The sequence below is a fragment of the Mustela erminea genome, chromosome 4 (genome assembly GCF_009829155.1).
Source record: "Mustela erminea isolate mMusErm1 chromosome 4, mMusErm1.Pri, whole genome shotgun sequence".
NCBI lineage: Eukaryota > Metazoa > Chordata > Mammalia > Carnivora > Mustelidae > Mustela > Mustela erminea.
Window position 1 is genome coordinate 141,056,391 of NC_045617.1, and position 14,348 is coordinate 141,070,738.

The 14,348-nt window shown below is 44.6% G+C and overlaps 1 protein-coding gene across 4 annotated transcripts in view; it reads right to left on the reverse strand.

The window, feature by feature from the left end:
- Window positions 1-14,348, reverse strand: part of KIF13A (kinesin family member 13A) — a 204,700-nt gene that overhangs the window by 90,192 nt on the left and 100,160 nt on the right. For all 4 annotated transcript variants that reach the window (XM_032341186.1, XM_032341184.1, XM_032341185.1 and 1 more), the window contains exon 4: window positions 8,340-8,400. In XM_032341186.1, coding sequence (XP_032197077.1) covers window positions 8,340-8,400 — 61 coding nt within the window. The remainder of the gene's footprint in view (window positions 1-8,339; window positions 8,401-14,348) is intronic.

Genomic DNA, 14,348 nt, shown 5'->3' on the forward strand with positions numbered 1-14,348 from the left:
TCGTGTGGGAAGCAGGAGAATCTGTGAATATTTGCTTCTATCCCAGACAAACCAAGCAAAGCCCCAGCACTGTCAAACCCAAAGGCTTGTGGCTTTTCAACAGGTGGTCCTTCCACACATGGCAGCCCCATGTGTCTGGTGCAGGACTCCACAGGGCAAACCTGACCTCACTAACCATGACCAAGAAGGTGCCAATTTCCCCTGTGGGGTTTATGCTTAAAACCTATAACTATATGGATAGGTCTAAACACACAGGCACGTCCAAAGCAATCTGGAACACAGTATCATGACTGCGGAGAGGACCCCTGTATGGAATTTCTGCAAGTCAGGAAGTTAAACACCTGACCCACCCACCCCTGAGTCACATATATAACGCAGATCCGAGTTTCCCCGCTCGGGCATCATCTGTCCCTACTGGGGATCGCAGCAATGGATTCAAAGCTGTTATATGTGTGCGGTGGGAACTGGGTAACCAAGGTGATGCTCTTTGTGGGGCCCGACAGCAAAGCAGAGAAGACCAAGCAGGGATGGAAGAGAAAACGCACGTACCATTCATGTGCTCACACCTGACTACTGAAGAGGTACAGGCTCAGTTACAGGGGGCTGTGTGCTAAGAAATGGGAGAACAAAATGGGGGGCATAACCCTTATCTCGTTTACAATCTGCATTAAACAAGGCAGTCGCCTATAGATCACGGCTGAATAAAACAGCAAGCATGGCACTAGAGGACCAGATAGGACATATGCATGGAATATTTCTCATTTTTCTAAAGCAGGAACATGGAAAGGCGGTCAAGAGTTCAGCTCGATCAGTACATTTCACCAGTGTATGCAGTCTCCCGTTTTCCTTCTTTCCTGTCTTTTCTCTTTGGAGTCAGAGTGGGAAAATAAATAAATAAATAAATAAAAGTCTGAACTCAGTATTTGTGATGTGGGACTCCCGGGTCTGCTTGTTAGGAAGGACGTTTTTTTCCCACCTCTCAGCGGGGCTGACAGCCACAGTGATTTTGATGATTTTGGCAGGTGGCCCAGGTCCAAGGCAGAGCACCCGAACAGCGCAAGAGCAGACAGGCTCTCCGCACAGACGTGCGGTGGGGAGACATGCCTGACGTGGACCAGCCATCGGCATATCCCTTTCCCAAATGGGGCAACTCAGAAACTGTCCCATGTACTGACGTTAAACCTGGGTCGACCTAAAGGACCAAAACACGCAGAGTTTAGATACAAAAATGAAACCTTTCAGGATTGGCCTGGTGACACTGGATTTAAGTATTAATCAACTATGGGAGGGTGCCATTAAGGGGCTTGGTAAAAGGATCCTGAGAAACTGGGCCATGAGGGTAAAGGGAGAGCACGGGGCCATTTTCCACAGCAGTGTCCAAGGGCGATCAGCGTCCTGGAGTCTGGGTGCCTCGCCTGCAGTGTGCACGGCACAGGGGACTCGCCCAGAGGGACGTTTCTACCCCAGCAACAGTGCTGGAACGAGTCATGAGCTGGCCGTGGAACTCAGTTCCTTTTTTGCTGGCCTGTGAGGTGGCTGACTCACCCAGGAGAGGGTCAGATGCTGGTGCCCCGGATGGGAGAAGCCAAGAAGCCACCCGCCCCGCGAGCACCTGAGAGGGATTGTCTTTTGAGCTCTTTCGTAGGGTGTTTTCACACAGCGCATCTGCTGGGGAAGTAAGTGATCTTCGTTTCTGTCTGGTATGTTCTCTGCGGTACAGGGACATGGGGACCCAACACCCCTTCTGGACTGGGGGGAGCACAGTCAAGAGGAGATTAGAGCAAAGCCCCAACCAAACACGAGCACTCGGGACTCCAACATGGGACAGGAGGGAGGACGCCGGCCGGCTTCCACGCCAGAGCCCTGCAACGTGACTGCCGCACACTGCCGCTTTCCGGGGGTGGCAGAGACCAGAGGACAGCCCGGGACTGTAAGAGAATCTGTAACATCTTCACACGTCATTGTCGCTGCCTAAAACCCACCGGTACGACTGCTTTTCAGCTCTCTCGCAGGGAGCAGTTTCCTTACCGTAACATGGGGGGGGACAGTAATGGTTTCTACGTGATGGGATGTTCTGCTGATTCAATGAGCTACTACAGGTGGGGAGATGAGCACAGGACTGGGATCCCAGTGCTCCCAAGTCTACCATCTACTGGGATTCTTAGCCGCCTCTCTGCACACGCTTCAATAAGTCACACGACGTCTTTGGGTGCCAAAAAAAAGGGCATAGATGGGGATGAAGAAAGGAAAGCCTGTAAGAAGGTGGGACCAGGTGGGATTAAGAAACAGGAGTAGAGGGGTGCCCGGCCGGCTCCGCTGGGAGAGCACGGGACTCTTGATCTCAGGGTCATGAGTTCAAGCCCCACATTGGGCATAAAATCTACTTAAAAAAAAAAAAAAAAAAAAAATTGGGCGCCTGGGTGGCTCAGTGGGTTAAGCCGCTGCCTTCGGCTCAGGTCATGATCTCGGGGTCCTGGGATCGAGTCCCGCATCGGGCTCTCTGCTCAGCAGGGAGCCTGCTTCCCTCTCTCTCTCTCTGCCTGCCTCTCTGCCTACTTGTGATCTCTGTCTGTCAAATAAATAAATAAAATCTTAAAAAAAAAAAAAATTAAGAGTAGAAGAGAAAAGAGAAGCACACACACACAATCACACCCATACACATACACACCAATATTTACACACACACTAACATGTTCACATTTACACAAACCCATACTCAAACCACATAAACACACTTATAATCAAATATACACAAAACATGCACACGTACACACATACACACTTACACACACTCACATTTACCCACACACATACACACACACACATGCACACACTCTTTTTAAAAGAATCTAACAATATGAGCTTCACTTATTTATTTCAGGAAAGTTTTTCTCACCAGTAAAGCTGGCCTAACCCAGAGAAAAGCCAAGGCCCCCCACCATGACCTCACTGGGCAAGGAAACGTCCGTGAGGAGGGCGGAGATGTGAACCAAAATGGTCTCAATGCGGGGCACTTGGCACACTTTACCAAACACAAATACAACCCCACCATGAGTAAACTTGAAAGTAAACCTCAAAGATTTTTGTGATACCAAAAAAGGGGAAAAAAAAGGAGAAAGAAAGAAAAGTTTTTCTTCACGGATGTCCCCTTTGACCCCATTTTCTGAATTGGCCAACATTCTCCTCCATCTATAAGGTAGTACAATGGGGTGTGCCCACCGCGGCCTCCATCAGCCCAGCTGGGAGGCTGTGCTCTGGACACCCACCAGCTGAGCTATGTTCTCACAAAGGGTCAGCTGTGTTCGCTCCTAAACTAGTTTATGTCCACTGTACGTCTCCGTCATTACATAATTTCATTAACAAATGTAAAAAGACAGCTGCTGGTTCTAAGAAAATGAAGTCAGATGCTTAAGGAACAACCTGGTAAGGCTTAGTCACCAGAAGAATTGTCCGATTTGGCATGGGTTCGACAATTTGCTGAAGACTTTAAAGAGAAAGAAAAGTCTAGAACTCTGCATGCAGATGGTTTTGCAAGTGTCTTTTAAGATGACATGTATCATTTATAATGAATCTCCATTTCACCAAACTGTTCACAGAATCAACTACAACCACTTTTCATAACTACACAGAAAACATCTGTGGTTTTGATAAACCTAGTAGCTAACAACTATTATGTGCGAGGCACTTGCTGAATGTTTCTTATAAACTTGAATAATGAAAGAATGAACCAACACAGCACGCTAAAACAAGCATTTTGGAACTTTGCTAAAATACTGGTTCTATTTTGGCTAGCGCTGGCTTTTAGAATATAAATTTTGATGCACAAATGTCTTATCTTGTGTCTAATCTCGCTTCTGTTAAACAGTGTGAAAGAGAAATTATTTCTACCTCTGGGCACATAAAATGTCCCGACATGGGAACAGAATCAAACACGCAACGGCTCCCGGCTCGGACACGAACAGCACACAGCTAGGGTAGCAGGACAAGAATCAAACATACAACTTTTCTCCTGAACTGCAGGGCATTAACAATGCCTGAAAACACACGGCTTCAGCAAGTCTGAGCAACGTGCCGTATGATGAGAATTGTTAGATAATTTCTAAGTCAACAGTTGAGAAGCTCTGGGCCTGGAAATGTTCATGTCTGCGTTGATTCCCAGATACGCCACCCCCACTGGTTTGTTGTGTGTGGTTTTTTTTTAAGATTTTATTTTGGGGGCGCCCGGGTGGCTCAGTTGGTTACAGATTTTATTTTTTAGTAATCTCTATGCCCAACATGGGGCTCAAACTTACAACCCCAAGATCAAGAGTCCCGCGCTCTACCGAGAGAGCCAGCCAGGCGCCCCCCACCCCCGGACCCCCACCAGACTGGTTTTCATTTAGGGTATGAAGATCAACAGAAAAACAGATCTGTGAGAGATAGTCCCCAAGAAAGAAGAAAAGTGAAACCAAGGGGACTGGTCACTGTTATTTACCAACACGGCACATGTGAGACAGTGATGAAGCATGGACCGATTTCATTGTCAGGAAGGTCTTAATTATAATGGGTAGTGATTTAACCCTTCACAAGGGCCTATTATCGTTACGACACTCTCAAGTGCTGTCAGTATCCACTGTAATGGCGTTACAGTCCTAAACATGGATCTGTCTGCATGTGTGGACATACGGGGTAAAGAGTAGGGGAACACGAGTTTATGCAGAGATAGGCCAAGCTTTGGGTGCCTCACTTTGCAGGTTACTTGTTTTTTTTTTTTTTTTTTCTTTCATCCTGGCACAAGCATTTTTGCTTCAAAGACTCAGAATTATCTGCCAGCCAAACATGATTATGCCTACCTAACCCAAGAGTTATAGTAAGAAATAATACAGTTAAAATACAAAACATCTCAAAGCCCGACTCAGTGCAATGCAATCCGCTTAACAAACAAGTCTTTGAGTTGCCTCTGAACAGTCCATTCCAGCAGCTGTGCGGCCAGGATGAAATGTCTGATTCATGTTTTACCAGAGAGCAAGAGGGGATCTGAGATCATCCTAGGCCACGTCTCCACCTTCCACAGACGGGGAAACCCCATAAAGACCCCATAAAGGTGAGCAGCTGGCGGCAAAACCGAGTCTTGTCAATTCTAGTGCGTTCTCTGTCCACAGGGCTGACGCTCTGGCCCTCAGGACTGTGACAATGTGACCATGATAAAGACGAGAGACAGGAAGAGAGCTTCTCCCATGTGCCCGGTACTGGCTTCCGTACTTTCCCCGGACAGGTCCCTCGGCCCTCAAATCAACCCTATGAGATGAGAATGATTACCATCCTCTTTTTGAGGAAACAGAGGTGCAGTGAAATCCGGTGGCTCACCAGGAGGTCTGGCGCAGGAGCCCGCAGCCCGCGACCACGCCCTCCCACACTACGGACTCCGTCGGACAGCCTGAGAGTGACAGGTGCTGCGGTCACTTTGAACAAACAGACAGAACATTCCGACACACCGCGTGAAACTCAGCGCCCTGCCTCTCTTGGCTCCTTCGGTCCCTGTGCCTTCAAGCCTCCCTCTCTGCGCTACCCCTCCTCCTCTCTGCTCCCCAAGTTTTGAGAGCCGCCGGGAGCCCTCTTCATGGGTATCAATGATGCCATTATTCATTGAGCCTGACAAATAGGTCGGTTTCAGGAAATCCGTGCTCCCCCTTTTACATTTCCTCTACTTCCCATCAGAGAATGAAGGCTTCTATCTCGATGTTTCTATTCACCAGTAAGAAGGAACTGCTGTTCCTTTTTTAATGCAGAGAAAGGAAATCAAGTCAGTATGAAACCAATGGACGAACCCTCCGTAATGTATTTAGTAGGCAGGGTATTCACGATGAATACAAACACATGTGAGAGAAGAGCCAGCAAGAATTTTACTTTTTGCTAAGGTGGTCACTGGGTTTGCACAATAATAGAGCTGTCCAAAGAACAAGAGAATGTCTCCCTGTGTCTATAAATAGACATTGCTCTCGGAGCCTACAGGGCTGCATTTCTCGGCTGAATGGAACACAGTATTTGATGTGATCATGCACACTAAAAGTAGGAAGTTTTAGGTTCTAAGTTTAAAAATCATTTTTATCTTTTTAGATATTTCTGAACATACTAATTTGCAATGCAGAGCTCCAGAAATCTTCAGTTTCACATGTGAATTTTATCATCTGTACTTCATAAAGTTATTTCCATTAAAAAAAAAAAAAGTCTGTCCTGGGGCGCCTGGATGGCTCAGGCGGTTAAGCATCTGCTTCAGCTCAGGTCATGATCTCAGGGTCCTGGAATCGAGCCCCATGCAGGCTCGCTGCTCAGTGGGGAGTCTGCTTTTCCCTCTGTGTGCTCTCTCTCAAATAAATAAAAATCTTAAAAAAAAAAAAAAAAGCCTGTCCTATATTCAGGGATATGAGTGATATACTGCAGGAGGCTAGAATGGTCTCTGTGAGTAATAAGGGAGAATGTGATTCTAGAAGACACAATGAGAAAAAACACCCGCCCTGAAGCATTCTTTTAACCACATCACTGCAACAGCCCCTGTTCTGCACCAATAAGCCGTCTAAATGAAACTCAGTTTCAACCTCAGAATTCTGTTCAGCCCTTCCCAGATTATGCCCTTCCTTGGGTTTTCTATAGCACTCAATCTGTCAAACAGACAGTTTAACTCAGAATTAGGTCAAAATGTTTACTGTCATTCGTTATGCATTCTTTTGCTTCCCACCTAACTTTGTGATTTTTCAAGGGCTTCCCTGAAGCTGCACACACTGTAAGGGGTTCCTGAATCTTCAGGAACTATTCTGAGACCTGTTGGCTCCATGACGGTTACAGGAGAGGAGTAACAGCCCTGGGCCAGAGCGTGGGATGGGTGGTGGGGAGTCCCGGAGCAGAGTGTGAGGAAGGTGGGCTGAGGAGGTAAAATAAAGGAGCCTATATGGAGTTCAAGGAGAAGAGATTTTCTCTGCAAGTGGTAAGGAGTCCTTGAAAGTGTTTGAGAATCACACAAGCAGAGTTCTAATCCGGGAAGATCTACTTGGCTGTATCTTGAATAACGTCAGCTGAACAAAGAGTGGGCTTTGTATAGCCACAGCATTTGTTCTGTTACAGTAGGAAATGTTTTACTTTTGTAGTTTATTTAAATCTCAAAGCACAAGCCCAACACCAAAATATACACTGTGCTAACACTCAAAGCAGACTGTTCTAGACACGGTAGAATTTACTGTCTAAAGTGCTAATGGGCCAATAAAAAGACAAATTAATTACAACCAACATTAAGAAGTACTTATTCACATCAATGAAATACATTTGCTAAAGGTGCAGGAATGATGTCTGGAAAGAAAGGTTCATTTACTCACGGTGAGCAACAGAAGAAATTTTCCTAGTTTCAGATTGTTAACTTTTGAAAAAATTATATATCAAATAACTTCTCAACAAGTTTGCGTTATGTGGCCAGGAAAAGGCTGTCATGAAACAGAATTCCCTACAAGCAAGTGATTTCCTTTTGCCTTCTCGTCTTGTAAGACCTGCCTCCTTTCCATCCATCCCTCACCACTCTTATTAAAGCAAATGAGAAAGTCATTCAGCTGATGTTTTTCTAAGTAGAAATGAGGAGAAAACATTCAGAAAGACTAAACAAATCTCTTAGGAAATGGAGATACAATCAAAAGGGTAGGAATCCAACTTCCTCCATGCACACAAATGCTTCCCTCCTGAGCCAAAGCAATGGTGATAAATTCCTCAAAAGGGCCAAGACTCACCAAATAATAAAATCAGTCGTCATCTGTGTTCAGTGGAATAGGGCTGAAATGCCTCGAGGGAGGAGCACTAGCAAAATGTGGGACTAGGTGGTCGTGTTTCCCTGCAAATGTGTAGTTCGGATCACCAGTGACCGTCAGACACGGACAGTTCGTATCAGCAGTGACCTGGGACATGGAAACCCATGGCATCTGAGCTTGGGTTATATCAACGGAGCAGTCAATTCCCGAAACAGCGACAAGGAAAGACGTGCACACTAAACCCCTTCTTCATGTGATAATCACAACAGTTAGCCTTTCTGGCTAGAGGTGGTGCCCCATTATTTCTAATTGTTGGAACACCTCTGAAGATAGTAATACCCCCTTTATGGGGAAAGAACCTGGAGCCTGAAAATGAACCAACCGGTCCGTGACTTCTTAGCAAGTTAGTGGCACAGCCAGATCCTGAAATCAAATCTTGTTGACTTCTAAGGCCACATGCTGGAACTGGAAAGGAGGAGTGTGAATTTTATGGGAAAAGCAGAACTGCCGAATGAAGAAAATAGATGAAGAGGACTGAGGCCCAAAACTCAAGTGAAGAGAGAGCCAACTTACCAGCATATTTTGTAGTATTAGATTCATCCATGGACCAAAAGCAATAATCAAAGGCAAATACCTGAATGAAAGAACAAATTATTGAAGATTAATTAACTGCTAAGAGTAAATCATCCTGCAAAAAAAAAAAAAAAAAAAAAATCTGCTGATAAACATGAGAGTTCCGCTACTGTCTAATTAGAAAAAAACATTATAGGTTTGATGCTTTATTAATCCTAAACCTTCTTTTGCACTAAACTGATGGTTATCTTACTGTACGAGAATAAGTCGCATATGAAAATCATTATTTATCCAGAATGCAAACAAAGAGACATCTTAATCAAAAAGTATTTTAAAAGATTTTGTTTATTTATTTGACAGACAGAGATCACAAGTAGGCAGAGAGGCAGGCAGAGAGAGAGGGGGGGAAGCAGGCTCCCCACCGAGCAGAGAGCCCGATGCAGGGCTCAATCCCAGGACCCTGAGATCATGACCTGAGCCAAGGGCAGAGCTTAATCCACTGAGCCACCCAGGAGCCCCAATCAAAAAATATTCTTAATGATACATTTAGTAAGAAAAAAAACAACGAACAAAAACAATGACTTCTCACCCAAGTCCACAGTTCCTGCATCTGCTAAAGCCCTTGGCTGGACGCCCACGGCCAAGTACCATGAAAGTCATCAACCTGCATTTGAATCACCTTCTTCTAGCTTTGTGATGCCACCACTTTCAGCCAAAGCTCCAAACTCCCCACAGGCCCACCTCGGACTCTGTTCTCTCTGTTTCAGCATGCCCTCTTGGCCCGAGTCTGGTTAACAAACCAGTAACTCCCTCGAGCGCATTCACGTTCTGAAGAGTCACGGAACGACACTGCGTGTCGGGAAACACCGTGTCCTGCACTGGGATTCTCGTCCAGTCACTGCTTCCGCGCGTACGACCGCCGCTCCCCGAAGTATATTCCAAGAAACAGTAGTTTCAGGAGATATTCCATGAAAAACAATTAAAGGCTCTGAAAACGTATCCAGCTAAGAAACCCACTTAACTGCTTAACTTTTTTATTTCTCCAATTCATTTTAGTGAAAAGACCCTTTCCTGAGTAACACCTATTAACATGCCTCAATACTACTCTTTCTCAGTGCACCCCGTGGGCAAACTCTGCCTCAGAGGCCGTGGCAGCCACTTTCCGGGGCTCCCTGTTACAGCCTTTCCCCCCGGCAGTCCGCACAGCACATTACAGACCCCCACGGACAGGAGCCCTCCTGTGCTTAATCATTTCCTAGGACTGTAAGCACCACGGGAACAGAGCCCGAGCTCTGACTGGCATCTGAGTCTGGCTTCAACGAGGCATTCCCAGCCCCTGGCCCCCAACCTCCTCCGGCTTCCGCGGAACTTGTCTGTACCTTGGAACTGGGAGGAACAATCCCACCCCTGTCTTGGTTCTCTTCCTCACTTACACCCTCCCAAATGCTTCCTACTTCTTAAGGCCCAGTTTGACGCATTTCTCTCCCAGGAAACATTTCTCGGCTAAATCCAAAGGAATTCTGTCTCTTCTCTGAAATCTTACAATGCCGCTTCTCCTTTTTCTCACCACTCTCATGCCAGGGAACCTGCTTTCCACTTACCAGGTTTGCATGCCTGTTCTACCTCCAGGGGTACATGAAGTTCCTTGAAGGCAGGAACCATATCCAACCATGTAAGTCTGAACTTATAACCTACAGTGTTCACAGCAGCTATTTATGGTATTTATTGAATGATTAATGGTAGTAAGACCTCGCAAGAAAGCAGGTACCTTCTAAATCCTAAAAAGACTGAACTGTGCTCCGAATAGCTCCAGCCTTGCGTGCAGGCCGTTGCAACGGAAGCAGGTACGTACCATGTGCACAGCTTGCATCATCATCTCAAATCCAAACTCAAATTTTGCTACTTATGCACACTTGTTCGCTCTGGTCTTATAGCAACCAAGCTTAAAAGGAACAGCAGTCTTGGCCAACAGAGTGCGCGGTATTTACTGTATTTCAGGGCTCCTCCGATGACTCAAGACCACACAGGCGAAATCCGGTTCCTCTTTCTGCCTCTGGGCAGCACTGAACTTCAGCACTTGTCCTGAGACATGACAATCTTTTTTTTCTAACATTTCCAGAAAAGGAGATTCCACAACCTTCCTTTAATGGTATCTTATAACTCTTAAGTTTCCCTTCCTTTTGACCTAAGTCAACTCTCCTTCCTTCAAATGGCCAAGAAAGGCTATTTTCCATTTTACTACGTATCTTCATAGTTTTCCTCTAGAGTCTCAATGAATTCCTCTTAGGAGTTGCTATATTCAGTGAAATACTCATTTATTCCCCCTGTGTTGATTTTTTGTACCTACCTACAACTCTGAACCATTTGCTACTTTGCATATGGAGCGAGAAAGCTAAGAAGTTCCATTCGCTGTAATGCTACTTGAAATAAAATGAATTCTTCCCCAAGTTTTGAGGGTCTACCTCTCAGTAACAATCATTTCCTATTCTGTGCCAACTTCCACTTCTAGCAGTTAATAAAGTCCATTTTGCTCATAAAAAGGGAGATACCAAAGTTTTCACTTTAAGCATCTGTCTCCTAAAATTCAAACAAATGTTAAAACCCCGCAGAGTTTTCAAATGAAACAAACAAAACAAAACAAAACAAAACAATCCTCGGAGGAGAAAAGGCCTGTGACTGTACTAGAGGATCCGACTGCTTTTGCTTGCCAAATACTTAACTCTCCTTGACCTGAATTATGTCTTGAATTTCACTACCTTTGATCACAGGCATCTAAAAATGGCCATCCTTCAAACCATGGAGTATAGGTTATTGTTTTATTAAATATTTACCACTAAGAAGGCTGAAGTGCAGACATCTAAGCAATTTCCCTAAAATCAAGACAAGTGAACAGAAAAATTCTTCTTATTTTTTCTTCCTTTAATACAGGCGACAAGTGATCCTCCCTTCCATGAAACTCTACTGACTTAGGAGGCCCTGTGGTATGAGTTCAAACTTGGCTTTTTTTTTTTTTTTAATTTGACAGAGAAAGATCACAAGTAGGCAGAGAAGGTGGGGGGCTGGCTCCCCGCCAAGCAGAGAACCCGATGCAGGACTCAATCCCAGGACCCTGAGATCATGACCTGACCCGAAGGCAGAGGCCCAACCCACTGAGCCACCCAGGCACCCTCACACGTGGTTCTTTTGAATGCCCCAGTTCTTGTGTATGGGTCTTACTTCCACTGGAAACGATGAGCTTCTTGTGGACAGGGACTATGTTTCATGAATCTCATAGCTCCTGGGTCAGGATTTCATACAGAGCAGTCACTGTATATAGTATTTTCTTAATAAACAAACATAATAATCATAACACCAGGAGAAGGAGCTGAATACAGACACAAGCACAGAGCAGATGTGAGAACCGGCAAGAAGCAGCAGAAATTTAACTGCAAGATGTATTTTTAGATGTTTCATTATTTTCATATACATTTTTTCTTTCTTTTTTTTCTTAGCGCACAATTGGTGGGGGAGGGGGAGAGGGAGAGAGAAAATCTGCAGCAGACTCCCCGCTGAGTGCAGAGCCCAATGTGGATCCCATGACCCTGAGATCACGACCTGAGCTGAAATCAAGAGTTGGATGCTTAACACACTGAGCCCCCCAGGCAGCCCTCATATGCATGTTTTTGAGAGAACTTGATTCCTTCAATGGTCAAATACAAATCTGGTCACAGGGAGGGTTCCACTTGGGCACCATTATTCCACGGCTCAGGTGGATAACAGGTATGGCCACATCATGTATAACTTGTAATCTGCACAGAGATTAGAACAATCATTTGTTGTTGGAACAATTATTTCTTATGATTGTTACTAAAATAGTCTCAAGGTTGTTCAAAATAATTTGTCTTAGGTAGTCCAATCTCCTGCAATCTCGTTAGTCCCATACACTAGTCACAAATTATTATCCTTCTTTTAATGGCCAAATTTAATTATAATTCAATCACGAAAGGTTTGTAATGAAAGGGGACATTGTTTTCTTTGGTCTTAGAGTCAGTTATGATTTTCCAATACAAAATCCACCGATAAGTCAAAAGAGGTAATAAAACCATTTTCTTGAGTTATTTCTTAGAAAATAACCACCTCAAATTAAATTTTTAAAAAATCACTGTTTTCAAAGCCATCACACTGCATTAAAGAAATACGTGAAGACTTTAAAATCATTCCATTAAAATTCCTGAATGCTTATTTCATCTATTCATTATGAAGTTACTAGCATTCCAACCAGAGCATGGGGATGCGGAACTTCTTAACGCATACAACTGACTTAAAAAAAGAAATCAAATTTGGAAACCAAGAATTAATTTCCTATTTTGTCAGCGCCAGTCCACACTGTGAGTATGTTTTGTGAAGGCACCCATACCACCACAAACCTTTAATTAGGTAAAGAGTCAAAAGGACAGACACTCTCCACTTGTTTTTAAAATATGAAAGCCATCCTCTTCACGGTTTCCAAGAAAATTTTACTTTACCTTCTCAAAATCCCACTCCTTCCTCTTGGCTTGCAACTTGTAAAACTCCTACCAGCCTTGAGTTCCCGGCAGCCCGCTGTTCACATCTGTTCCACCTTCACAGCTCTCTTCGAACTGTCAGCCCTGCACCTCTGTGATCCCCTGAATATCCAGTAAAGTCACAACAGACTGTTTTTAATAAATGTGTTGAATGACACATCCTCTGAGGCAACAGACCCAGGAGCAGGAAGAAACACAGTCAAACTCTGTCCTATCTAAGACTCCTATTTCTGATGGTATTTCCACAAAATTCAATTTTTAAAAAAGCAAGAAAGAATCTTCTGTGTTTCCCTGAAGAACCAGAAGGCACTGGCATTCTAAGAAATGTGGTCTGTAGTCATTTTCTGACCCATAAAAACCAAACGTGCAGGAACCTACAACTCCAACTACATTCCATGCATCCTTCCTAACGGTTAGCATTCACCAGTAAGTCCTCCAGTTGTACAATGATTAATCCACAAAGCAATCAATAAATACCTATTTACGACCCTCCTCAATTTTAGGTACTATGGGAACTCAAATATGTATTAGGCATGTTGTCTGTATTCTATTTACTTATAGTCTAGCTAAAAATAACAACATAAAACAATTATCCTTGGGGGGGGAGCACATTTTTCCTCAAAATCTTTTTTTCTTTTTAGATTTTATTTATTTATTTGAAAGACAGAGATCACAAGTAGAGAGGCAGGCAGAGAGAGAGGAGGAAGCAGGCTCCCCGCTGAGCAGAGAGCCCGATGTGGGGCTCAATCCCAGGACCCTGGGATCATGACCTGAGCCGAAGGCAGAGGCTTTAACCCACTGAACCACCCAGGCACCCCCCAAAATCATTTTAATATCTCTCATTTCCCCTTGTCCAGGCAGAAAGTGATTAACCCCAACTTATATCAAGGTAATTTAAATTTATGTAAAGAAATATTTCTAGGTGTGCCTGGGTGGCTCAGTCAGTTAGGCGTCCGCCTTTTGCTCAGGTCATAACCCCAGGTCCTGGGACTGAGCCCTGTGATGGGCTCCCTGTTCAGTGGGGAGTCTGCTTCTCCCTCTCCCACTTCCCACCGTTCATGCTCTCACTCTGCCAAATAAATAAATAAAATCTTTCAAAACAAAAACAAACAAGTATTTCTCAACATATACATCAGATTTTTGGCACAGTGAGTAAAAGCCCACTCCCATTAAATTCTCCAAATTAAAATCTTTCAATGACATCTCAAATGTCACTTTTTTCCCCCCAAGATTTTATTTATTTATTTGATAGACAGAAATCACAAGTAGGCAGAGAGGCAGGCAGAGAGAGAGGAAGGGAAGCAGGCTCCCTGCTGAGCAGAGAGCCCGATGCGGGGCTGGATCCCAGGACCCTGGGATCATGAGCCGAGCTAAAGGCAGAGGCTTTAACCCCCTGAGCCACCCAGGCGCCCCTCAAATGTCACTTCTTTATGAAAACTCTCTTAAGGATACTTAATACTCTGAA